Below are 26,558 nucleotides of genomic sequence, written 5' to 3'. Positions count from 1 at the left end.
AACAACGACACCCCCGTCTCCCCCATCGTCCCACCAACTGAGGGGCTTGTTGCCTTCTGCCTCATCTGCATGTTCACACACTCAAACATAAACACACATTGACCAAAACACATGCAGGCACCCACATGCACAAGTACAGATTAAAATCCTGTGGTATACTAGAAGCGCCCCACTGAAAAGGGGTGATTATTTCCCAGTTGAATGAGCACAGACTTTGTGACCTGATCTGAAGAAAAGATGTGTATATGTGCTGTGGGGCTATTGAGGAAAGTCTAGATGGCTAAACACAACAGAAAAAGATCAATGGTCAACAATGTAGATAGTTTTTTTAGACATTTGTGATTTTGTGTTTAACATAGTAGTAGTATCTAAGAAGCAAATGGCAGTTGTAGTTTCCTAAGAATAAGCATCAGTTCTTTCCTTTTTATGCCATTTCAGTGTCCTTTAAAGAAAAAATTGTATTAAATCCTTTTTTTATTTAGGTCTGTACACATTTTTTCCCATTTGTTATTCTCCTTCCTACTCACATGTCCATCATTAAGACATTGAATAGACAACGTCAACCCTCCTACATTCGTCTATCTACCCACATGCTTAGGGGGAGAGGGGTCGTTATAAATAAATAGGTTGTTTTTGGATTTGGATTCAGCGGTTTGCTCATCTCCATGTGAACCTGTCATATTGGTGAGCACATATGTCTAGCAGTGTATGGATGGATGGAAGCGACTCTGGCATTCTCTGCATCGACCCATATCTTTGGATATCTTTCATGCTGAGCTTAGTCAGGCCTGAATGTTGGAGTGGAGACACACACAAACACACACACACACACACACACACACACACACACACACACACACACACACACACACACACACACACACACACACACACACACACACACACACACACACACACACTGGATTGCCCCATGCTTAGTTTTGATGTGTATATGGATGGACCATGCAGCTCTCTCTCTATCTTCCTCTGAAAAATCTCCCTGCTCCTGGATGCTGTGCAGTGTGGACAATACAGTTACCCAGTAGCATCATTTCTATGGTGGCTTATCTCAGATATAACAATACAGCCAGATGTCCTGGTCGATTTAAGTAAACGTCTGAATTTCATCCACTCTGAATAGCCAAAACATGAAGGGGGTATAGTTATAAAGCTTGACTCAGTCGGCAGCAAGAAAGAAAATGTAAGTCTCTCAGCAATTTACATTCAGTCTTGACTAATAATGTTATTAATACCATTTAAAATGCAGATCAACTCTTGTAATCAACAGTCACGGGCATGTGACCGACTGTCTACCTAACAATGAAACAGCAACCTACAGACAAATCTTACACATCATCAGCTATTATTGTGTATCTGTACCCCCTGAAACACTCTTAGTTAACAAATCAGGGTCCAAGATGACATAGTGAAATGTGTAGTACATTTTAATTTAGTTAGATTATTAACAACAAACAGGTTACAGTTATCCAGTTCAGTACACAAAGCAAACAACCTTTTGAGGTTGTCAAGTTCCTATCAAACACCAGTCTGTGCCCTAACATGCATGAGGAGTTTCAGTAAATGGTTCTAGCTGTTGCCACTGGTTGTGTATCAAACCCTGTGTATCCAAAAACAGTGCCACAGTTTTTTGGAGCAAAAAGCCCATGGCGCTGAGTAAATTAATGATGTTTAAGTAAATGATGGATTAATTATAGATAGCACAATGTGTCACTGGCATATATGAATATCTGATTGAGTGTCCAACCCCCAGCCATGCTAATGAATAGCTAACCTGCTTGGGTAGACAGAGGACAGATGGAAGACATACTTGGCATTGGCACTACACTGATGCTCTCACAAGCGTTATTGCCCTTGAGCAGAGAGAGCCTCTGATTAGGCTTCACTTAAGTTAGTTAGCCTGGAGCAAACACCAGCAAGCCAAGCACAGGAATGCTAAAGGGATAACAACAACAAAAAACAACAACAACAGTACAAACAATCCAAAAATACTCTAGCTTTCTTATACACGGCTATTCAGCTTTGTCCCTGGAGCTGGAGAATCGGGCAAGACATCTCAGAGGCCTGAAAACAGACATTTGTTTTTGGCTGCATCAATGTGACCTGTTAAGTAAATGTTGTTGTTCAATGTAAACATTGTCTCTCAGAAATGTGGGGTTTGCCTGGTATGCAAGATAGCACAATAAGTCAATGAATCAATTGAGAAAGTGTAAATCAGCAACTTTTTAAACTTTTCAAATAGTTGTGGTATTGTCTCAAGCAAATTACAAAAAATGTTTCCAACTTCTCAAATGTGACACTTTTCTGATTCTCTCAGCTCTGTGAAATAATGACATTATGATAATTGGGTTTGCTCTCCTTAAAACAATTGTCTTAAGCTTCAGACATGTTTAATGACAATGTTCCACTTTTTCTGTAATTCAATAGAACAAAATTACATGTTGATAAGTCGAGAAAACAACAATTGTTAGAAAGTTCGCCGATTATAATCATGAGCTAATCCTATTTTTTTGTATGAGAGCACATCTGCAGCATTTCGTCTCCATTATTAGTGAAACAAAATAATGAATACTGCTTCATTGTTTTATTCCTGAGCTATAATTTATCCAGGTTATAGTTAGAGGCAGGTGCTGGCCCACAGATATAGAGTGTCAGGTGCAAATAGACCATGATAAACACTGCACTTCCAATATAGTATCTTTGCACAACACCAACACATTGGTAGGCTACTTAACTGGATTGAAAATTCAACAATTCTAAAACATCTCCATCAGAGAAACACTTGTATGTAGAAACATTGTGGCTGCAATAATCAATAACACATTTTAAAGTCAAATTCAGGTTGACACTAAAAAAAATAGTGGATTCACACTTTGAATTGAAGATATATGATCCAGTCAGAGATTTGATGATTTGTTTTGGTCAGGACTGGCCAGGATCCGAGGTTATTCCAAAAATCCAGGAAATTACAGATGTATTTTATAGTTACATGTATTGTTGAGTACAGTTATGCTTTCGATAAAGCATAACTCCTACTACCGTATTCTATCATTTCAGAATAGCACATGTCCCTGCCAAACATTCAAATATGGTGTAATGTGCTTTTAAAAAAACTAAAATGTAGCATAACTATGAACTCAATATTATGTCCCCGTATAAATACTATGGTGCTTGCATGCTTTAGAGAGACACTGAGCGCTCTTACCGTCCACAGCCATAGTCGGTCTCAGCGTGTATCTCTCCGTGGTGTCAACAGGACTCTCCCATTCTTCTGCCGAATGGATAAAATGTTCTGAGTATGAGAATAAAGAGCGCTTCTTGCCCCCTCGTACCTTTCTACGTGAGCATGGAGACGGCTCCCACTGTAGACGTATACACAAAAAAAGAGAGCAGAAACAAGAATCACACTCTCCCTCTCTGTCGGTTCACGGCCATTTGTTGTCCGGGACGCCGGGACCAGTCCGATATGAAGCGGCTCCTTCTGAGTCCCCGCCCCCCTCTCCGTGTACCTGACCGCCGGGAGACAAAAGGTCATTACGCCCGTAGACAATCTGTTACTGGATACAGATACTGCTCCCCCCTCCCCCCCTCCTCCTCTCTCTCTCTCTCTCTCTCTCTCTCTCTCTCTCTCTCACTCACTCACTCACTCACTCACTCACTCACTCACTCACTCACTCACTCACTCACTCACTCACACACACAAATAAACACACACTCAACCCCAATCGTAGCAGCAATAGGCTTCAATTGTGATACAGTGAGATCTTTTTTGTTTTCAGCGACTATGTTGCAGAAAAGTTTAATGTTTTAATATAACCCCAATGTGATATTTAGAAAATGAACCTTTATTTATCCCCCAAGGGGGAAATTCAGTTTTCACTCTGGTTTTACATACTGTTATTATATACTGTTTATACATTTGTTTTAATACACACAGTTGTACCCACAGTATACAGGTAGGTGCACAAATGCACATGCATTGTAACACACACACACACACACACAGTTATACACACTATACAGAGTACAGTTAGAGTACGCATGCACATGCATTTGCCGCAAACAACCATAATATCAGTTTAAGTTGTGGGCTGCACCATGCACTTTGCGACATACTTTAGGTGTGATATTCCTTTAGTGACTGAGCTAAAGAAATGTATGACTTTCAGACAAGCATTGATAAAACTTAGCCACAAAGAAGGTAAATCAGTAACAGTGTATGCCTCTCCAGTCTACACAGCATTTGAAATTGTGCTTACATTTAGATGATGGCAAGCTGGGCCGATATCTTTGTATTTTTGTCCTTTATAATGGCCAGGATAAAGTTTTACACCACTTATTTCCTGGAGATTTGGGAAATGCATGCTCTGGAAAAAGCAAGAAGCAAAGGCTTCATAGTTTTTTCAAAAAAACAAACATTTAACAGAAGCCTTATGAAATGCTTGCCTCAGAGTCTGACTGATAGTAAACACAGAAAGTAGTCACCCGGAATGTCTCTATATGTCTCCTTTTAATGTATAGTGGCAGCACTGAAAACTGCACAGTATGTACCTTGTCCTTTTATTTGTGCAGGTTGCAAACTTGCAGACACAAACTCTCGTCTTCAACCAATGCTTCTGTAGGCAAACAATCTCAAACAAAAGTGAGCCTTCCTCTGACATAAACAAACCTGCATGCATTCAAGAATGCAGCAAGTGAGTCAGTCTCCATGTTGACAATATGGGTAAGCTATGTTGTGCATCTCTTTGTGTATACTTTCAGTCAGACTTTCAGACAATCTCTAAGAAGATTTCTGTTGATTTTTCTTTTTTGTTCTTTGAATAACTACGAAATTTTCCCTGCTTGATCCAAAAGTTTCCAAATTATCTTCAAGGGTGTAAGTGAGACAGTTTGTTAAAAAGGTAAAATGGACTGAAATATGAAAATATCATCCAGTTGGGGAGATAATGTGGAAATGCAGTGTTGTGCTACAAACACATTGAAATAAATGATGATTGAATAGTATAAAGAATAAAAATAATACAATCATATTAAATTGTTAGTAAGAAGCAGACCTGAGTTGCGTAGCTTCAACATATACTTAAACACCAAACACCTTATACGCAATCTTGTTTGGTTCACTTGAAGATTCAACCATTTCCCATAATGCAGCTATTAATACCTAAACTTTGGTCATCACCTCATCTTTCAAAATCCACATCCCCTGTCTGTATAAAGCTGGCTTTCTGTCAATAATTTGACATCAGGGTTATTTTCCCAGACTTCAGAACGCCTTTTAAACAACATTGTACAGCTGCTTTTACATGTCTAATAGTTGTTGAGGATGAATCAAGAGAGATTTTTGTGTTTCAATTGTGCCCATTTTAAGGAGCTTCATTGAAACAGTCAAAAAGTCAAGAGCATGTGTGGGCTACCATCTCTGCAAACACATGATCTTTGCATAAACCTAGAAACGGAAAGGAGTTCCACTCGATGCTTGCAGAAAAGCCTAAAAACAGCTGTCCCTCGGCGGACACCCACGTCAGCCAGTATTTGCCCGTCAAACAGCAGAGCTTCACTTCAAAGCTGAGAATTTGGGAACAAGTTGTGAACGTGTCTTTGTCAATATAATCTCACAGCATACCTCGCTAATTGATTCTAGTGCTGTTCTGATGCAAGCAGATTGCTCTATGCCGGTGCTTTTTAGTGTAGAACAGAAACAATCTGTCCTAAAAGACTTCAAGAACGTCCATCGGTCTGTGTTGGAAGATGAGGGCCCTCCCCAGAGTCTAGGCACTGGAGCATCAAAGGGTGAACAACAAGGAACAAAGGACTAGCAGGTCCATCAGGGCTTCACCAGAGCACATGCTTACTGGGAGTGTAAGCACTATCACTATATGCACAAAGATGATATTGTACACACTCATGTAGATTTGCACTTACTGTCTATCCCAACACACGTTTGTAGACACGAACAAATGAAGAGACACATTTGTACTCATGCTCTTAAACACAGGACCTAATTTAGAAGTGTGCTATTGCGTGCCTGTAAGGACATTTTGTCCTGTAAAAAATTGAGTAGACAAAGCTGGTATCTTTAATTCAGAGGATGGTCAGTGCAGTGAATAATGAATAAACTGGGAGCTGCAAAGATCAAGGGGTTTGACTTGCACAACATCGGCCTATTAGGTGACAGGTGACAAAAAAACCTAAGATTCTCTTGTGAAAAGGAGTGTTTGTACAGTGTTGTGTGGCATGGCACAGATAAACATGAGGGAATAGTAGCTCAAGGGAATGGTAGGTGTTTATTTATTCTTTACTCTGTAGCCTGTAGTTGAGAGTTTGGTAGAAACATCATTTCTTGTTGATAAGCAATTGTGTAAGGGAAGAGTAATGGGAACTATGTGAGTGTTGGTGTCTTTATACAGCCCATACATTACACCCTGTTACTAACAGATGATGCCATTAAACTTTTATTGTCAGTGTAATGCCATCACATATGGCCTGTTCTGCTTGTGCCAAGACTCCTTTACTTTTTGCTGTGACAGTGCTACACACATGCATAGATAAATACTCACACATTTAAACTCTTCACACTTTGGAAAACAGCTGTAGGCTAAAAACTAAACTGTATGTTTTAACACAGACATAATAAGAGGATGAAAAAGGGTTGTCTAGGGCCTGGGCTCAAGCTCTGTCTGGAGCGGTAGAGAAAACGAGAGCACTTTCTCAAGAGACATAGAGAAGCTATTGATACTGGAGTGTGGCATCATCCTTGCCAAAGCTAGTGTCATGGTGAATGGCTGTCACTGAGTTGGCAGTGAGATATAATGGTTCCAAATAGGACAGGAAAAGTGAAAAGAAAAGAGCAGTTGAGGAAAGACTGGACTAACCTTGGGAGCATCTAAACTCTCAGATTCAAAGAGGTTGTATTTCAATAGAACATAAGCGTTCTCTGCTGCCTGCTCTTAATCTGATCTGAAAGGGAAGGCTCTTTCAGGTGGAAGTGAAAGCAATCTAATGAATTCCCACAGGAAGCTATTTACTCCACCGAGATGAGTGCAGATGATAGAGAGGAATCCACTTTATAGTGTTAAGTTGTGGCCCTGAGCTGTTTTCCTAATCAGAGACCTGGGAGAGTTTTCCCTTATTCTGTGCGCATATTGAAGAGAAGTATCCTTTGAAAAAGTTGTGTCCCCTCTCTGGATTTATTCAGGATGTGGAGCAAAGATGACAGAACCTATTTGAGAGATCTATTCCTTTAGCCAGTCACTGATCATCACCTCTTGCCTCCTGCTCTGCACCCTTAATGTGTGAATGTGTGTACGTGTGTGTGAGATGTATTTGTGCCTATGGTTGTGTGTGTGAATGTGTGTACTTGTATGTGATGTATTTGTGCTTATGGGTGTGTGCATGGAGGGAAGGATGGGAAAGGAAGTTGATTCACATTCCACTCAGTCCCTTATGGTGACCTCACTATTATGCAAATGTCCACAGTATGACAGATAGTGTCTGGAGCTGATCTATGTTACAAACACAAACACTTTCTCACACACAAACACAAACCCACGCTATGGTTCAGGAACATCTTTAGGCACATCTGGGGTTTTTTTTTTTTTGTCCCCCCCTGTGAATCAAAGTCTTTACTGAACAAGGAAAAATGCCATCCTGAGCCTTTGGCTGAATGTCATTGATTCCTTTGATAATGTGGCACAGAAAAGTGCCTATGTGTCACAATAAGATAGGGACATTATGTTTCTTTATACAGACCGGGACAAAATAAAGAAATATAATATATAAAAATGACATAGAAAAAGGCTTTCACATCCTATTATGGTCTGTGACATTCACAGACATGCCTAACCAGTGGCTCTGTTGTGATGTGGGGGACATTTTCTCCCTACTTCGGGTCCATTCTTGTCTCCTCTGAGGGAATGTTGCTGCAAATCAATACACATTTATTCTGAGTCATTAGCTTAATTATACAATGAAATATTTCTAGCCTGATGAGAGTGATCTCTTTCAGTACGACAATGCCCCCATCAACAGGGCACAAGAGGGCACCGAATGGTTTGATGAGTATGACAATTATGTGAATCATATGCTAGGAGCTTGGTCGTCATCGGACTCCAACACAATTGAACAGAAGAAAAGATGTTCTGTCAGCTTGTCCCATCAACTTACTATGACAAACTGCAATTTTAAGCCACCTCTATCTGAGTCAGTTTGGATGTATTTGGAAGCTAGACTGGATGAAAAGTTTGGGGTTTTAAATCAAACAGACTGACAAAAGAGATGTAGCCAGAGCAAGCAGAGGCGAAACCTAAAAATAAAGATGTTGTAAAAACAATAGCCAATGATAATAACAGTCCCTGCAAGTCAAAAAGAAAGGAAGGCAACAACTGCACAATCAGTCCTCATCCCTTCTCATGTCGAGTCTCGTCTTTTGAAAGTCAATGCCCTTGGAGGTCACTCTTGTCTTTCTTCAGACATTGTTTTTTTTAAAGAACAATTGCTTTAATAAAAGCTGATGCATCTTTCTTTTCTCTCGAATTTGCACCCAGCTTCTGTAGGTAGACTCTCTACTTGGACACTCTAACAATACCTTTACTTTAAAGAACTGCTTTTGGTGCATTAAGATTAATCATAAAGTCTTAATTTATGCAAAACAACTCTTTCTAATGCTTCTGAATACATACAAAATAATTCACCCTTTTAGTCCTGGTGCATTTAATTATCTTCCTCACAATGCTTGGTTTAATCCTCACAAGGGAACAATTCATAGACTGCAAAGCACTGAAAATGTGAGCAAAATATAAAAAATATGCTATTGAATTAAAACAATACAAAGACAGATTTCTGGCGGTAAATGGCAGACAAGAAGACGCTGGCTGATATCCTTTCATTTTTTCCATACCAAAAAACATTTATTTTGTGAGAATTCCAGGTTAATACAAGCTTCATAATTATGAGTAGTGGCAGGATTGCAAAGTCTCCCTTTCTCTTTTTTCACTCAGTCTCTCCATTCTTCTTTTGAAACCCCACTCATCTCTTCTGTCGCTTTTGGTCCCTTTCCCCTTGATGAATCTGTGTTTTGCTCAAGCCAAGTACGAGTCTCCTCTCAGAAAGTACAGGGTCAGAAGAAATTGGGAATGCATAATGGTTTGATTCACTGTGTCTTAATAACCCCTCTTAATGCCAGTGTCACTCTAACAACAGGTCAGGAGAACTGATTCAGTCAATGATCTCTTTTATCTGCTCAGTCAGGCCTTTAATGTGGAAAATAAGAAAACCTTTTAGAAAACCAGTGAGATTGTCATTTACTTGCCTTCATATTTTCTCTCCCACTGAGTGAAACTGAGTGCTCACAAGGGGTAATGTAACATGGCAGCAGAAGGATGCTGTGACATCCAGTGGCATGTGAAGTATATGCTTTGGATCTGAAGAAATACATCAAGCATTCCTCATCACTGTGAGTTAGCTGCTGTATGTGTGTCCGTAACTCTCAACCGTGCAAGTCTTTTCCTTCTGATTCAAGGTTATTGCTTAAGGACAGGACTATTTTGCATAGCAATTGGCCTAATGAATCATACCCAATATGATTGACCCACATCGTCACATTTGTCAATGTATTAGTATTCAAAACACACAATCAACCAACTTTTTCTCCTCTCTACAGTCTGAGATCCTGCTCTAGACTAATTACTGGACCGTCCTCATTCAAAGCTTTGTTGTTGCACTAAGCTTAGTGGATCAATGAAATTCCATCTGAGCATCTGTTGCCCACGATGACTCTGGTTGGCTATATCTAAAAGAAGGCCCTGATGGCAGTTTACCTTTGTCCTTTCTGAAGGACACTTCTCTTTGTTTCACAATAATACGTTATCAGTAATAAGAGCTAAATAAACCATTAATCCTCTCAGGAATTTCTTCATGTACAAATATGGCTTTTTGCACGTAGACTGCTTTCAACTTAAAGACAGTAATTGAGTTTAGCATGTTTGTGTAATAATGAAAAATGATGATGTCCATGTCCTATTTTCCAATTCCTCTGCTTCGTCCTCATTGTATTGTTGATATAATGAGCCAAAATTAACTCACATTTCAGTTCATGCAGTATGAATGATGTGTCTGTGTTTCTTTGTGTGAGTAGGTGTGTTTGTAAGTGATGCATGAACGTATATCAATACACCTGTCATCTCCACGCATCTCCTCCTGTCGTCTTTTCTTGCAAATTGCCGCTTTCTTGCAATCAGTTCATAAAAAACGGGACATTTCTTATTTGCAATTTTCTTTTAATTCTCTGTATCTTCCTGTAGGCTGCTTCTGCTGCATGCAGCTCTGCATTCAGTCTACATCTACATTTATCATCACAATGTGGACATCTGCTGCGACAGATAGGACAGATAGTCCAGTGGTACTCCCCTCCATTCCATGTCATATGCACCGAATAAACAGATTAAATGGAGCCATGCATCCATGCAAACTGGCACACACATGAATGGATAAACATGCAGAAACATGCAGATTGTTATAAGCTTGCACGGAAATAGACACACTATCATACACAGTATCCCGGCTATAATTTGCCTTGTTGCTTTTTATTTCACCAATTACTCATTTTCTTTCATATCAGTTAATCGCCATATGACAAATGAAAGTATTTTTCACAAAATTAGGGAGATTACTTTATGAATATATATCATTCAAAAATGCTATTCTGAGAAAGTGAAAGTTGAAAAAAACATAACCATTAAATAACTGTCTTTCAGCTTTGCTCAAATAGATAAACCATACTAATAGTTTAAACTAAGACAAGGAAATTATTATAACTTTATCTTGGTGTTTAGCATAATAAAAAAATATTCCAATTAGTTGCCTCAATCATGAGACCTAATGGAGATATGTTAAATGGGACACCCGGATAAGCTATACAACATGCAACATTTACCAAATACTCTAAACATAAAACTACTTTAAGCTAATGTCAATTAAGATCACCTGCAAATATGTTGAAAAACTCCGCCATTTCGGTGCAAAACAGATCTAACACACACACTGTAAATAACCTATCCACAATGACAGCAGCCCTTTGAGACATGACACCATGTTTACTACAATGCAGGTGAACTATAAAAATATGTTATCAAAGTATCTGTATTCTGCCCTCTGTTTCCAGTTCACAGCTGCATGGACAGGAAGCTTTGCCAAATGTATTATGGCAGCACATCAAAGGGATGATTATGGTACGAATTTTGGAAGGACCCCAGTTAGTCAGTCAGCTTTCACAGGCCCCAAACAGATATCAAATCATGAGCAGCTATCTTCTTCTGACACTGCCAACACAATTGTATACTTTATGTGTGTTTGTGTGTGTGTCTCTGTGTGCTGAATGTCTTTATGCTCATTGAGACACACTTTTGTTACCAAAATACAAGATGTCAGTACTCCTGTCCAAGCCATTTGTGTGTGAAATTATGGTTACATAAATGAGGCACAGCAGAGATAAATGAACCCATTCTTGTGCAAATGAAACGGGGGACTGAATTGGACCAGACTCTGAAAGATGTTCTCATTGTTAATATTGGCCAGTATTACTAATGATTTATTTATCACTGATGAGACTGACCTGGATCACTCATCCATGGGTCAGCATGATGCCCAGCACACAGACATGTAATCTGTGGTTTTGTTCACAATCTTTCCCTTATTGTATGAACCATCTGATGTGAATTCAAGCAGCACATTATTTCTAGATGTGATTAAATAGATCATTCAACTCAAATGAAATGATCATTGAAATAATCACAGGAAAGTAAAAGAGGCTATGTGTTAGAGATGAAATCAAGGCTCGAGTTGCGCTCCATGTTAAAATTGGTCCTCAGCTGACCGAGCTATATGTCTTCTAATGTGTCTGACAGTCCATTTTCATCATCAACGTCCTTCTCCCAGGAGTGAAATAATGTCTGCCCTCCAGGCAATGTAAATGAAGAGAAATGTTAAAGCCTGGCCTGGGGATCAGACGGTGGATGGGTGAAGTTAAACGTGATTCAAACTAATTGATGTATGGCCTCACTTTATCTCAAGGGATGAAACCTAGAAATGTCATGTTAGAATGTAATTACACTTATTGCAGTCTCTTGTTTCATGTTTGACTATAGACTCGCCAACGTGGATATTTTTCACTCCTAATGCAAGGCAAGTTATTGCTCTAACACATTAACATGTTGTTGTCAGAATTACTTTAAAATCACTGAAACCACTCTGAAATCTATATCCTGAGTACCAGAGCATGCTTCGGTTATGGTCCAATAAAGAATGGTTTAACAGTGGAGTAGATGTTTTTTTTTTAATGCAGGATCCCTGTTAATGCTCTGCTTTTATGAAGAACTTGAAGGTTTATTTGAATTTGGCAACCTTCAAGGCCTGATTGTTTATTCAAACAAGTGCCAGCTGTGTCATATGACATGATTGGGGTTCTGGCACTCTGTCAAGTAAATTAAATAGTCTCATAAAATGTACAGAGACCATATTAGGGTGATTACTAAATTCTAAATAATTACCAGGCCTATACAACAGTATGCCTTTAAAGTCTCTATTAATGCCCTCAGAAGAGGAATAGTAAGAATATAACAATAAAAGAGAATTATAATCAATATCACATGAATAGAAAGTCAAAACATGCCCCCCCTCCTCCCAATAAAAATTAGTTGACCTTCCTGTGAGTATTCCATACAAAATATCACACATTATGCTCAAACACATGGGAAAATAACTTACCTTAAACACACACTTAGTCACATTTTGAATACTAATCAATTAAAGACTCTAGTTCAGATGTGATTGGTTGCTATAGTTCAGTAGTTTGAACCCATAAACTCTGGGAGGCCTACAGTCTCTGGCAACTAAAAATCTATTTAGGAAAACTTAATACCAAGTGCCATCATTCCTAAATCAACATAATGACTGAGTAGTAGCTGAAACTGACAGAAACTGGTTTATTGTATTACTAACTGTCTGTCTGCTTTTTAGGTTTGAGACACATTCCCACCCTGTTGGACGATATGGATATTATAATCTATTTTTTGTATTATTCTTCAGGATGTAGCGCCCTCCTGTGGCCAGAGTACACATTATAGTCGTTTAAAACATAATTAATACCCTTATGAAACACTTTTAAGTTACATGGCAAGGCATGGGAAATGACCACGTTACACAATCCAGGTCAACAATTTAGAACTAAATTAATATCATAAGAGAAAATAAACAGAAACAATCCTGCCTGCGGAGGCGCTGTTACAAACAATCTACGGACATTTCGGAAAGGACAGGGTCGCTGTCTGCTGCTGGCGGAAGTGCAACTGTTGTTTATCCGGCGGTTATCATCCTCGTCGTTGGAGAAACGATGGCTAGCTCTGCTAAACAAGGACCTAAAATTGTCTCCAAATCATCTGCGGGAGGCGCCGGGGCGGCGGGGGTTGGCGGCGGGCCCCCGGTGATGCCCCTCGCCTCTCCGCTCATGGGGAAGAAGAAGAAGCCGTTTCTAGGGATGCCCGCTCCGCTGGGCTACGTGCCTGGTCTGGGCAGAGGGTAAGCTAACGAAGCTAACACGCTTAGCTAGCTTGCTAACTACTGATAGCTCTGTAGCTAATAAGTTAGGTAATCTCACTTAAATGAAAGTTGTGCAAACTATCTTGCACATTAATGTTTGTCAACTGAGTTTAAGTCATTAAGACGTTGCGACAATATGAATATTATATGTATAGGCACATAATAGTAGCTAACCTGGGTTAAATGAATGAAGAATAACAACAAGAACCTTTATTAATCCCCCTAGGGGGAAATTCTGTTTTCACTCAGTTTGTATATGCACATATATATTAGCTCGCGTTAGATGCATTGATTTGATGTCTTACTTGCTGTAGTGGGCCACGGACTCTAGATATTACATATTACGTTTATATTTATTTCTGACCCTGCGAAAACTGCTGACAACTTGCTGCTAAATCAATTGAAAGTGAGAACCAATTCTTGTCCCAAAAGGTTTCTGGCTTAAATGACAGGACAGGATGATCTAACGTCAATGAGTCAATCATCAAAAGTGATAATACATCACTAAGAAAGCACAAATACACTTGTGAAACAACCCTCACCAGCTAGTTATGTAATACGTCTAAATCATGGTTATTTGTTATTATAAAGTTTATATTAATTGCTCCTCTTAAGTGCAACTGGGTTCACCACCCGTTCTGATATCGGTCCTGCTCGAGATGCAAACGACCCAGTGGATGACCGACATGCACCTCCAGGGAAGAGGACGGTTGGGGACCAAATGAAAAAGAACGAGGAGGATGAAGAAGATCTGAATGACACAAACTACGATGAGGTGCTTATGATTTGACTGTTATTTGGTTATTATTTGTTGAAGGGTTGTCAAAGAGATCAAATCACTCAATATTTTAAGTTGACCAGACAATAACTGCATTTTAATGATTGTTTTGTTCAATCACACGGTAATGTTTTATTCCTTTAGTTCAATGGATACGCTGGTAGCTTGTTCTCCAGTGGGCCCTATGAAAAGGATGATGAAGAAGCAGATGCTATTTATGCGGCACTGGACAAGAGGATGGATGAAAGACGCAAAGAAAGACGGTAAGCAAAGAATCTGTCCATTTTTCACCTCAGCTTTAGGAGGATATACAGTGGGGCAAAAAAGTATTTAGTCAGCCACCAATTGTGCAAGTTCTCCCATTTAAAAAGATGAAAGAGGCCTGTAATTTTTATCATAGGTATACCTCAACTATGAGAGACAGAATAAGAAAAAAAATCCAGGAAATCACATTGTAGGATTTTTAATGAATTAATTGGTAAATTCCTCGGTAAAATAAGTATTTGGTCACCTACAAACAAGCAAGATTTCTGGCTCTCACAGACCTGTAACTTCTTCTTTAAGAGGCTCCTCTGTCCTCCACTCGTTACCTGTATTAATGGCACCTTTTTGAACTCGTTATCAGTATAAAAGACACCTGTCCACAACCTCAAACAGTCATACTCCAAACTCCACTATGGCCAAGACCAAATAGCTGTCAAAGGAAACCAGAGACAAAATTGTAGACCTGCACCAGGCTGGGAAAACTGAATCTGCAATAGGTAAGCAGCTTGGTGTGAAGAAATCAACTGTGGGAGCAATTATTAGAAAATGGAAGACATACAAGATCTCACCCCGTGGGGTCAAAATGATCAAAAGAACGGTGAGCAAAAATCCCAGAACCACACGGGGGGACCTAGTGAATGACCTGCAGAAAGCTGGGACCAAAGTAACAGAGGCTACCATCAGTAACACACTACGCCGCCAGGGACTTACATCCTGCAGTTCCAGACGTGTCCCCCTGCTTAAGCCAGTACATGTCCAGGCCCGTCTGAAGTTTGCTAGAGGGCATTTGGATGATCCAGAAGAGGATTGGGAGAATGTCATATGGTCAGATGAAACCAAAATAGAACTTTTTGGTAAAAACTCAACTCGTCGTGTTTGGAGGAGAAAGAATGCAGAGTTGCATCCAAAGAACACCATACCTACTGTGAAGCATGGGGGTGGAAACATCATGCTTTGGGGCTGTTTTTCGGCAAAGGGACCAGGACGACTGATCCGTGTAAAGGAAAGAATGAATGGGGCCATGTATCGTGAGATTTTGAGTGAAAACCTCCTTCCATCAGCAAGGGCACTGAAGATGAAGCGTGGTTGGGTCTTTCAACATAACAATGATCCCAAACACACCGCCAGGGCAACGAAGGAGTGGCTTCGTAAGAAGCATTTCAAGGTCCTGGAGTGGCCTAGCCAGTCTCCAGATCTCAACCCCATAGAAAATCTTTGGAGGGAGTTGAAAGTCTGTGTTGCCCAGCGACAGCCCCAAAACATCACTGCTTTAGAGGAGATCTGCATGGAGGAATGGGCCAAAATACCAGCAACAGTGTGTGAAAACCTTGTGAAGACTTACAGAAAATGTTTGACCTCTGTCATTGCCAACAAAGGGTATATAACAAAGTATTGAGAGGAACTTTTGTTATTGACCAAATACTTATTTTCCACAATAATTTGAAAATAAATTCATTAAAAATCCTACAATGTGATTTTCTGGATTTGTTTTCTCATTCTGTCTCTCATAGTTGAGGTATACCTATGATAAAAATGACAGGCCTCTCTCATCTTTTTAAATGGGAGAACTTGCACAATTGGTGGCTGACTAAATACTTTTTTGCCCCACTGTATATATATATATATATAGTATGTTTGAAATCCTGTGCACTTGTTTTATGAAGTGACTGCAATTTTGAATGCTTTCCTTTTTATTTTCAGGGAGCTGAGAGAAAAGGAAGAAATTGAGAAGTACCGTATGGAACGACCCAAAATCCAGCAGCAGTTTTCAGATCTTAAGGTATATGATAACATTAAATGATCCTCTACTATCCTCTCCTTTCACTGATAATCATTTTGAGGACATATAGGATTTTTTTCCTTTTGGGTGGAAAATCACATGTTTAAGAAACTATGAAAAGCAATGTAACCGCATTTTACATATTGGCTCTAGACAGAGCCATACCTTCGTTACAAAGAAACATCGTCTTTAAATTTGACAGAGAAAAGTAGTTAAAGGATTATTCAATTATCAAAATAAATGGCGAGTGCTTTTCTGTTGACCCAACTGTGAATAAGTCTACAAATTTTTGCAGCCCTGTTGCCGACATTCCACGTTATTTAGAAACCCCTTTTCATCCGTGATCATTTGCTTTTCCCCACCTCTTCACAGAGGAAGTTGGCAGAGGTGTCAGAGGAAGAGTGGCTGAGCATCCCTGAGGTGGGAGATGCCAGGAATAAGCGACAGAGAAATCCCCGCAATGAGAAACTCACCCCTGTCCCCGACAGCTTTTTCTCCAAACATCTGCAGACCGGAGATAAGCATACCACTGTTGATCCTCTGCAAGGGGTCAGTATAAAAAACACTCATCCATATCCTGCAGACATCTGCTTAAAACATGCAAACACATAATGTAGTTTCAGCCTGCACCAGCAGGAGTCAGGATTTCTCACTAGAAAACAAAAGTTTATTATGCTGTTTCTATGTAATCTTAGTAGACTCAGTGATTGAAAATTATTTTGAAATGCTGTAAAGAAAGGCAAAACAAACTTAACTGTAAAGACACATGCATTAAACACCTTTTATACAGTCGATCACATAATCTTTAAGTACCTACATTGAAAACAATAAAATAAATGGAGTATTTTTTCACAGGTACTATTTATAGTGCTGCGAAAATACTGTATCATAAGATTTAGGCTTACGTTTCATAAACCTTTTTGCCATGCTGTTAGAAATTTCTCACAGAGAATAATTGTTCTCTTTGTTACCATTGTTTCCATTCTCTAGCTGGGAGGTCTGAATACGCCTTACCCGGGAAGCATGACACCAGGGACAGGAGAGCTGGACATGAGGAAAATCGGTCAGGCCAGAAACACACTTATGGATATGAGGCTCAGCCAGGTAACTTATGATCTTCCTTTATCTGTATTCTATCAATTATGCTCTCGATTCTGTCAATACACAATATTTGCTGTTTCCTGTAACCTGTGACTGCATTTAATAAATCATTAGGTGTCTGACTCAGTGAGTGGTCAGACAGTGGTGGATCCTAAGGGTTACCTGACTGATCTCAACTCCATGATCCCCACCCACGGGGGAGACATCAGGTAAAGACACACCAGCAAAACAATAGAGTTCCTGTATTTGTGTTAATAAGTTGTGGGTTTGCCTGATTGTGTATCTTTGGTTCTCCTGTCTAGTGACATCAAAAAGGCTCGTCTGCTACTGAAATCAGTGAGGGAGACCAATCCTCATCACCCGCCTGCCTGGATCGCCTCTGCCAGGCTGGAGGAGGTGACCGGCAAACTGCAGGTGGCCAGGAACCTGATCATGAAAGGCACAGAGATGTGTCCTAAGGTAAAGGAGGGTGGACACGCGTTCATCAAAACTATTAAAGGCCTGAGCACCCAATGTGTCAGTAGTAGGGATGCACCGATTGAAAAAATGTCAGGTGATGCCGATGTGAAGAATAACAATTTTTGCCGATGCGGATGGGCAATGTTTTACTATTCAAACTGTAATAGTAGTATAATGCTGACTAAGGCAGCCTATCCCTTTAAGAGAGAGAGTGGGGGATACATGTGTGCATGTGTAAGAGCGAGAGAGAGGTTGAGCGAGCCATAGTAAGTTTCTGGAATTTAACGGGAGTAACAGCAAGTATAACAAAGTCACAAATATAAACGACGGCCTCCAAAGAACACTGAAGGATGGATTTAATTTACCGATCCTGCAGACACCCGCTACATGGGGCAAAAGTCCTGCAGCATGCTGCGGGCAGCAGCAGCTCCTCACAGAGGAGAGGAGAGTGACTTTAAAGTTACGGCAGACCCACAGTCTCTGTTCTAATCCTTCCAAATGATGCCCTGACTTCAGATTTGGTACGTCAGATTTTTTTAAAATGACGCTAACGCAACTTCTCCCGGTCACGTAGCAAAACATAAACATCGGTGACTGCCATCGGGATGTCACCTTATTTACCGATGTGCGGATGGTGGTAAATAGGGTTAACATCGGCCGATGCTGATGTCTCACCGATGTAGCGGTGCATCCCTAGTCAGTAGCACAGCTAGATCATGTATTGGGTGAAATGTGGTGATTTGTTAGGTATCTGTTGTTGTTATACAGCCATGTTTAGAAGAATGAAACCTCTAACATTAAAGCGGTACTGTGCATGTGTGATGCAGTGGGCCAAATGTTTCTAGACCTTATTGATGTAAGCCATTCTCTCTGCCCATCAGAGTGAAGATGTGTGGCTCGAGGCTGCCAGACTTCAGCCTGGCGACACAGCTAAAGCCGTGGTAGCCCAGGCTGTCCGCCACCTGCCGCAGTCCGTCCGCATCTACATCAGAGCTGCAGAGCTAGAGACAGACATGAGGGCTAAGAAACGTGTCCTCAGGAAGGGCAAGTCTCCATGATAACATCAACTACCACAATATACATAACAGAATTTGAAATACCACATGCTCACATTGTTAGAAAGTTGATATCCTAACCCAACATGTGAGACGTTTATGCGCCCCCTTCACAGAACTTTAATACATGACAATTCTAATCAAGGCCAGACACCCCATTTGAACCATGGTGTTAATGCCCGAACTTGAATGCACCCGCACACACACACACACACACACACACACACACACACACACACACACACACACACACACACACACACACACACACACACACACATTAATGTTTCCCAGCAGCATACCCTACTGACAGAGATGGATGTGGAGCTTCCCCTTTTGAATGGTTCACTCCGTCTCTACATGTCTACTTTTCTCTGTTATATACACAACACTTTGCCTTCCACTCAAGACACATTTGAACTTTACTACAGCTGCCGGAAATATTATGTGCTGTTTGTTTTTATTGCTTCATTATGTTCGCTAACATCGTGTGTCTCCATTTCCTTTTTGGCACTGTAAATAAGTGTAATTTATCACTCAGATTAAAGGAAATTACATAACAATTGTGTATTTTCTTTCTTTCATGTAGCTCTCGAGAATGTGTCCAAGTCCGTTCGACTGTGGAAGACCGCTGTGGAGCTAGAGGAACCAGAGGATGCCAGGATCATGCTCAGCAGAGCTGTGGAGTGTTGCCCGACTAGTGTGGAGGTACTCTTGGTTAAATATTTTTCCAACGTGAACCACTGCATACGACTAACAGTATGCCATTAATGGCAATGCAACATATGAACCATTGCACCTACTTCTACATTTAATTATTCATTTCTGTCCCTTTTTTTAGCTCTGGCTGGCCCTGGCCCGTTTAGAGACTTACGAGAATGCACGTCGTGTCCTAAACAAAGCTCGAGAGAACATCCCCACCGATCGCCACATCTGGATCACTGCTGCTAAGTTGGAGGAGGCCAATGACAACGTTCAGATGGTAGAAAAGATCATTGACAGGGCCATCACTTCTCTACGCGCCAACGGTGTGGAGATCAACAGAGAGCAGTGGATACAGGTGTGTTCCTGTGACCTATTGGTTACTATGACATCATAGAGACAGACAGACGTGGTTTTCCTGCAGCTGTGTATGGCAGAGGGAAAGTCTTAGTAGAATTTGTTAAGCACCTAAGAAAGTAAAAAACGCCACTATCAAGGTCTTTCAAAAAGAAGGCTAAGGTTGACCAAGGACTAATTCTGAGTAATGTTTGCTGGTATATCCCTTAATTTCAATGGTGATTTGCAGATGAAACCATTTGATATTTTAATCTAGATCATACATACTCGGTGATAACATTACAGTAAGAAAATGAATGATTGTGCCTTTAAACCTTGATGTGTATAAGTAAATACTGCCAGCTTTGATAGCATGCCAGAATAAATTAAAAGGGATGCCCTCAGCTATTTCAGCTGGATGCAACAGAATACAAGTCAGTACTCGGACTAACATACCGTTAAGTGCAGTTCACAGCTGTTGCAATCATAGGCATTTGCTGAAATTAGTTTGCCCTTCACTACCTAGCTTTTATACCTGTGGCAAAGTATGAGTTATTGTGGCAGGTTCTTTAGGGCCAGTATGCCAGTACATTCATCGTAACAGCAACAACAGATCATCTTTTAAAATGGCAGGATTTGGCACTTCTTAAAAGGATCCCTTTGTGTATGGCACCCTATCTAGTTCTTCGTCCCGTTTAAGAGTCCTCTGTGCAAAGAATACCTCATAAAGACTGAGTATCTATACACTGTAAATCATCAACACTGCTTTACTCGAGGTGTATTTAGCAGTTTTTGGTTACTGACTTTTTTCTCTGATACGTCAGGTGTGTATCCCTTAACTTTCTTGAATTCCCCTTCTACATACCACCCACATTTTGATTTCTTTTCTTCTGCAGGATGCCGAGGAGTGTGACAAAGCAGGCAGTGTGGCTACCTGCCAGGCCGTGATAAGGGACGTCATAGGGATTGGCATTGAGGAGGAAGATCGCAAACACACCTGGATGGAAGATGCCGATAGCGTGAGAACTGAACTTTTTTTTTTAACACAATCAACAATTATACACTCATAAATTAAGCGGTAATTCACATACACATTTTCAGTCAGCATTCAACTTACTGAGAGGCTCTTCTGTTGTGTTTCAGTGTGTTTCCCATGGAGCGCTGGAGTGTGCCAGAGCCATCTATGCCCACGCCCTGCAGGTGTTCCCCAGTAAAAAAAGTGTGTGGCTTAGAGCTGCCTACTTTGAGAAAAATAACGGCACCAGGTGACCAGATTTGTTTTTTAAAGAGCAGACTTTACTACTTCATGCTTTTATTGATATTTGTTAAATGAACGGTCTGTCTTTAAAATGTTGTTGTTCTCGCCCACTCTCTGACTGCGCTCCTCCCATCCATTGCTCTCCCAAATCTCATTGCATCTCTCAGGGAGTCTCTGGAGGCCTTGCTCCAAAGGGCAGTGGCTCACTGTCCCAAAGCAGAGGTCCTGTGGCTGATGGGAGCCAAGTCCAAGTGGCTGGCTGAGGATGTACCTGCTGCCAGAAGTATTCTCGCTCTGGCTTTCCAGGTGACGATGATGCAAACTATGACTTGTTCACGTGCTATTCTTGCACACCCGTGTCTATCTCTGTTTTGCCTTTTCCCTTACTCCCCCCTCTTACGCTTTTGCTTCATGTTGTTTCTCCCTCTTCTTTTCCTCTCCAGGCTAACCCAAACAGTGAAGAGATCTGGCTGGCTGCTGTCAAGCTGGAGTCTGAGAATAACGAGTATGAAAGAGCCCGTCGACTACTGGCTAAGGCCCGCAGCAGTGCCCCAACAGCAAGGGTAAGTGTGTGTGTGTCAAAAGTTGGAAAAGAGAGATTTTCCTTTTTTAACTCTCATGAGGTTCCAGTACAAATAAAAAGAGTAGATATCATCACAAAGCCACTGACTTGATGGATAGAGTTTTTGAATTGGTCTCAACAGTACATTTTATATCCCTGTTTTAAAAACCTTTCATATCATTTGGGTTATGTTGGATTAAACACACTGAAAAGAGTTGTCATCCAAATAAAGAAATGACTTCCCTTAAAATATTTGTTGAATAAACTTACATTGCCCCTGACCATTTTGTACAGGGCAACAATTATTTGTGTATTTAAGGAGTCATTTAATTCAACCCTATGATCATAAGGTCTATTATTCACAGAACATTAATAATCAATTGTTGGAGATATCTTCTCAGACTCAGGCTTGCCAGGTTATTACACCTCAAAACAATTGGCACATGTGTTGACAGATGCGGTCTGTGGTGCACTTAAGTTGTCAATCTTTTATTTTATTCATCTATTTTGTATTTGCTAGCTGATACTACTAAGCGATCCTATTTAATGTTGGCTGTAGATTGTTCTGTCAGTCAAAAGGCACCCTCTTTGTGTTAATGAAGCAGCATTTAAGCTATGCCATAGGATGATAGTATTAGATAAAGGTGAACCTTGTTATTTGTGTTGCATAATGGGGGCTACCTTTTAATATTAATATATGGCATGTAAATGACAATCCCAGGGGATATTGAAGAAGAAGTCCTTGTTCCTATGTGTATATATTTGTTGTCTAAAAACATGTGTTTGTATGTTTTGTTTCTCTCCAGGTGTTTATGAAGTCTGTGAAGTTGGAGTGGGTGTTGGGGAACATAGAAGCCGCTCACGAGCTGTGCACCGAGGCCCTGAAACACTACGAGGACTTCCCCAAACTTTGGATGATGAGAGGGCAGATAGAAGAGCAGTGTGAAAACATGGATAAAGCCAGGGAGGCCTACAACCAAGGGGTGAGGAGGGGTTATTATAAAAACTAAACAATAGGGATATTAAACTTACACTTTTGAAAAGCTTCTTGGATCATGTGTGTTGATGAAAATGTGTGTTTTCCCCTATACCTGTAAAAATAAGTTGTTTTTTCTCTGTAGTTGAAAAAGTGTCCCCACTCCAGTGGCCTGTGGTGGCTGCTGTCTCGCCTGGAAGAGCGAGTTGGACAGCTGACCAGAGCCAGGGCGATCCTGGAGAAGGCTCGTCTCAAGAACCCCCAGAGCCCCGAGCTATGGTGAGAAAATGCACAACAAAGCAATGTGCTAATCCATTTAAATCACGACAATGTCAAAAACACAAAAGGAAAGAGAAATGCCAAACACATGTAAATCTGTGACTCTAAAAGTGAATGTTTGAACCAGGTTGGAGTCAGTCAGGCTGGAGTTCAGGGCCGGGCTGAAGAACATCGCCAACACACTGATGGCCAAAGCCCTGCAGGAGTGCCCCAACTCAGGTGAGGTATATTCCTGCTGTTGAAGGAAGACACAGAAGCAGCCTGTTTTACTTTGTAAGGTCCTATTAGAGCTAGAAATATTCTTAAAAGTCACCAAAGTACCACGTCTAATGGTTTTCCAAGTAATTTTGTTTCTAGCCAAAGCCAAGCTAATGTTTACCTTTTATAGTACCTCAAAACACTCTTTTATTTGTGCAACTGAACTCTTTCAGTTACAGCAATAAGGGTTGCAAAGTTCACAAGAACAGATACAGCAACTGAATGTAGATGTGTTTTCATATTCTCAAATATTCTGTTTCCCATTCCCATTTCTGTCCTGCAGGCATCCTGTGGGCTGAGGCAGTGTTTTTGGAGGCCAGGCCCCAGAGGAAGACCAAGAGTGTGGATGCTTTAAAGAAGTGCGAACATGATCCCCACGTCTTGCTAGCTGTTGCAAAGTATGTCAGCGTCTCTTCACTGTTTTCCTCTCTCTTTTAAGTATTGACTCTGCTTTTGTTAATATCTTTGTTATATATTGTTTTCTATTCCTCTTGCAGTTTTCATTTTACATTCCAGCCTGCACATTTTGTAAATATAATGCCTTTCATTGCACACATTTTAGGTTGTTTTGGAGTGAGCGTAAAATCACCAAAGCCAGAGAGTGGTTCCTGAGGACAGTGAAGATTGAGCCAGACCTGGGTGACGCTTGGGCTCTCTTCTACAAGTTTGAGCTGCAGCACGGCACAGAGGTAAGGATCTTATTATTGTCTTTCATTATATTAGTAAGCCACTTTGTTGGTGTCAAGCTCACATTGTTCACTTGATGGAGAATGCCAAACACATCCTGCAGTCTGATGCAAGTTCAGTTAATGTAGATAAGTTTATCAATTAATAATGGGTAAATCAGCACTGGACAGATAATGGTCTCATTGTATCTGAAAATGGTTCCTTACGGCATGCATGTGTTACTGGTATCTAACCTTCCTTGTTGTGCATTCCCCAGGAACAGCAGGAAGAGGTGCGAAAGCGCTGTGAGAATGCGGAGCCCCGTCATGGAGAGCTGTGGTGTGCTGAGTCCAAACACGTCCTGAACTGGCAGAAGAAGACAGGAGAGATCTTAGCAGGCGTAGCCAGCAAGATTAAAAACACATTCTGAGAGAGACAAATTTGGACTGAAAAGGCCAGAGGAATCTTAAGAGTCACCAGTCTGGGAGGAAACAGATTTGGACATGCTCGACTATTGTTTTGGACTATTGTCCTCTACCAGGACCTGCCAATCAGTGGCAGATACAAATGATTTGTGAATCCTTTTTTCAGGATTTGTTATTTTACAAAATTGAATTACAGTTTGTAGACTTATACAGAAAATTGATCCTTAATTTCAAAGTGAAAACAAAGTACCAATTTAAAACCCTAAATGATTGACTTCCGTCTTCCAGTGAATAAATAATAGCAACAGTAGTCCAGGTAGCGCAGACCTGCAGTTTTCAAGTCCTCAGACAGACTAGTCAGGACTAGACTCTACAATCCAGGAAACATAACTTTTTTAAGCCCTTTCTGTGTAACTTAAGCTTTGTATTTGTGGTATTTTCCTGCTGGGAGGTAAACTTTCCCCAAAGTTCAGGATGGCAGTCAAGGAGTTTCAATTTGGTCTCATTAGACCATTGAACCTTCTTCCACTTTGTTTCAGTCTCCCATCTGCCTTCTGGCAAACACAACCTCAGATACAGTTACATGAGTTCACCTCTCCTTGCAACACTGCCATAAAGCTGCACCTGGTAGATCACCCAGGCAACAGTTGTCTTTTAACTACTGAAGGACAACACATTCACTCTACTGAGGTGGTGGCTTAATTCATACATTTACAAATAAACTTCCAACACAATTTCTAAAGTCAAAATGTGGCAATCAGTTATGGTTTAATATGTTGATTTGTTTTCACTTTGACATTAGTCTGTTTTTCTGTTGATCAGTGTTGTATTTCTAATTTCAGTCATAGTAATTATAATAAAAGGCCTGGAAAAAGACAGAACTCGATACTTTAAATAGGCAATGGAAGGTCAAAATATACAGGTTGAGTGAATCTGCCTTTACAGTATGTTTTGAAATGTTTATATATCAGGTGATAGTTGTTATTGTCAACACTTTCAACAAAGAAAATATCATAACTTGTTTTTGAGGAATTTATTTCCATGTCTAGATTTGACTGTGTTTAGTATTTGTATATAAACTCCCCATCAGGGGCTATTACATGATATATCATGTGTAGTAATGATCTTTTTCTACATGGCTTGCTTGAAATGTGTTTGAATTCTTTGCAGGCATCCAATAAACTACACTGTTTAATGCACAATTTGCTCTTTCAGCCGAACAAGTCCTATTATGCTTTGTTGTGATTTGAATGCTAAATGTAATTATGCATATTCCTCTAGCAAACATTGAGTTTCTCCGGAATGTGTTTTCCCACACACTTAAGTCAAAGAGTTTTCCCATCAATAATACTCCCATGCAGTTCCCATGTATGGTCAGCATTTTGGTCTCTTTGGGGTTTTATTGTAACTTTGGGTTGGCTGAAATCAGTCTGGATCACTGCATTATGTAAATGTCTCAACATCATAACCAATAAGAATCGTTTTATTATTCCCTTGGTTTTCTGCTTTTCTCACTATATCTCATGGCTTCTTCCCCACTTTAAGCCACACAATGTGAAAATGTATGCCCAGACGGCATTTAGGATATAAATACGCACCAAAAGACACGCGCAATTAACACCAATCCTTCACTTCAAAATTTCTTTTCAACGAAACCGAAAGGATAGAGGCAAGTGATCGCTCACAGAGGTTGTCTTCGACTTGATGGGACTGGACCTGGTGAAATCCTAAACCCAGCGTCAGCAATCCATGACCTGAAGAAATTAGAGCGGCAGGGGCTTTGGCGATGTCGGAAACATCGGAGGACCACATCGGAGGTTTACCTGCTACCGCGTTAACCTATCCACCTGAGGAAGTATAACACAATACTGATAATAGACAATGAGCTCGGCCAGATCAGGAGTTATTCATTGGTTCTCCATGCTACCGAAAGATATGGCTTTGCTTTGAGGATCCTGCTGCACAACTTGATAAATGGTATGTAAGGATTTAACATCTGATGTGTAAATACGCAACAGATGTGTGGGTGTAGAGAACTTTCCAAATGTGTG

At 40.4% G+C, this 26,558-nt stretch overlaps 2 protein-coding genes across 2 annotated transcripts in view; one reads left to right on the top strand and one right to left on the bottom strand.

Moving 5' to 3' along the window:
• Positions 1–3,518, bottom strand: part of samd10b (sterile alpha motif domain containing 10b) — a 43,216-nt gene extending 39,698 nt beyond the window's left edge. The window contains exon 1 of the mRNA XM_063909814.1: positions 3,224–3,518. Within this exon, the coding sequence (XP_063765884.1) occupies positions 3,224–3,236 (13 nt within the window). The 5' untranslated portion in view covers positions 3,237–3,518. The remainder of the gene's footprint in view (positions 1–3,223) is intronic.
• A 9,863-nt stretch (positions 3,519–13,381) lies between these two features.
• On the top strand, positions 13,382–25,709 carry prpf6 (PRP6 pre-mRNA processing factor 6 homolog (S. cerevisiae)). The gene is made up of 21 exons (XM_063888203.1): positions 13,382–13,587; positions 14,224–14,383; positions 14,531–14,649; positions 16,352–16,430; positions 16,803–16,979; positions 17,421–17,534; positions 17,646–17,740; positions 17,834–17,990; positions 18,872–19,034; positions 19,635–19,753; positions 19,887–20,105; positions 20,980–21,102; positions 21,227–21,348; positions 21,509–21,647; positions 21,785–21,904; positions 22,710–22,886; positions 23,025–23,158; positions 23,286–23,377; positions 23,700–23,814; positions 23,979–24,105; positions 24,360–25,709. The coding sequence occupies exons 1-21, from the start codon at positions 13,403–13,405 to the stop codon at positions 24,510–24,512; spliced, it is 2,889 nt and encodes a 962-aa protein (XP_063744273.1). The 5' UTR covers positions 13,382–13,402; the 3' UTR covers positions 24,513–25,709.
• The last annotated feature ends 849 nt before the right edge of the window (positions 25,710–26,558 follow it).

Source organism: Eleginops maclovinus, chromosome 1 (assembly GCF_036324505.1).
Source record: "Eleginops maclovinus isolate JMC-PN-2008 ecotype Puerto Natales chromosome 1, JC_Emac_rtc_rv5, whole genome shotgun sequence".
Taxonomy (NCBI): Eukaryota; Metazoa; Chordata; class Actinopteri; order Perciformes; family Eleginopidae; genus Eleginops; species Eleginops maclovinus.
The sequence above is the reverse complement of the archived record's forward strand: the minus strand, read 5'-3'. Positions and strand labels throughout refer to the sequence as shown.

Bases quoted from the DNA above. Each gene is read 5' to 3' on its own strand.
- prpf6 (XM_063888203.1), top strand. From the start codon at position 13,403: ATGGCTAGCTCTGCTAAACAAGGACCTAAAATTGTCTCCAAATCATCT. The intron at 21,349-21,508 runs GTGACCAGATTT...TGCATCTCTCAG, and splicing joins GAGAAAAATAACGGCACCAG to GGAGTCTCTGGAGGCCTTGC. The intron at 23,815-23,978 runs GTATGTCAGCGT...CACACATTTTAG, and splicing joins GTCTTGCTAGCTGTTGCAAA to GTTGTTTTGGAGTGAGCGTA.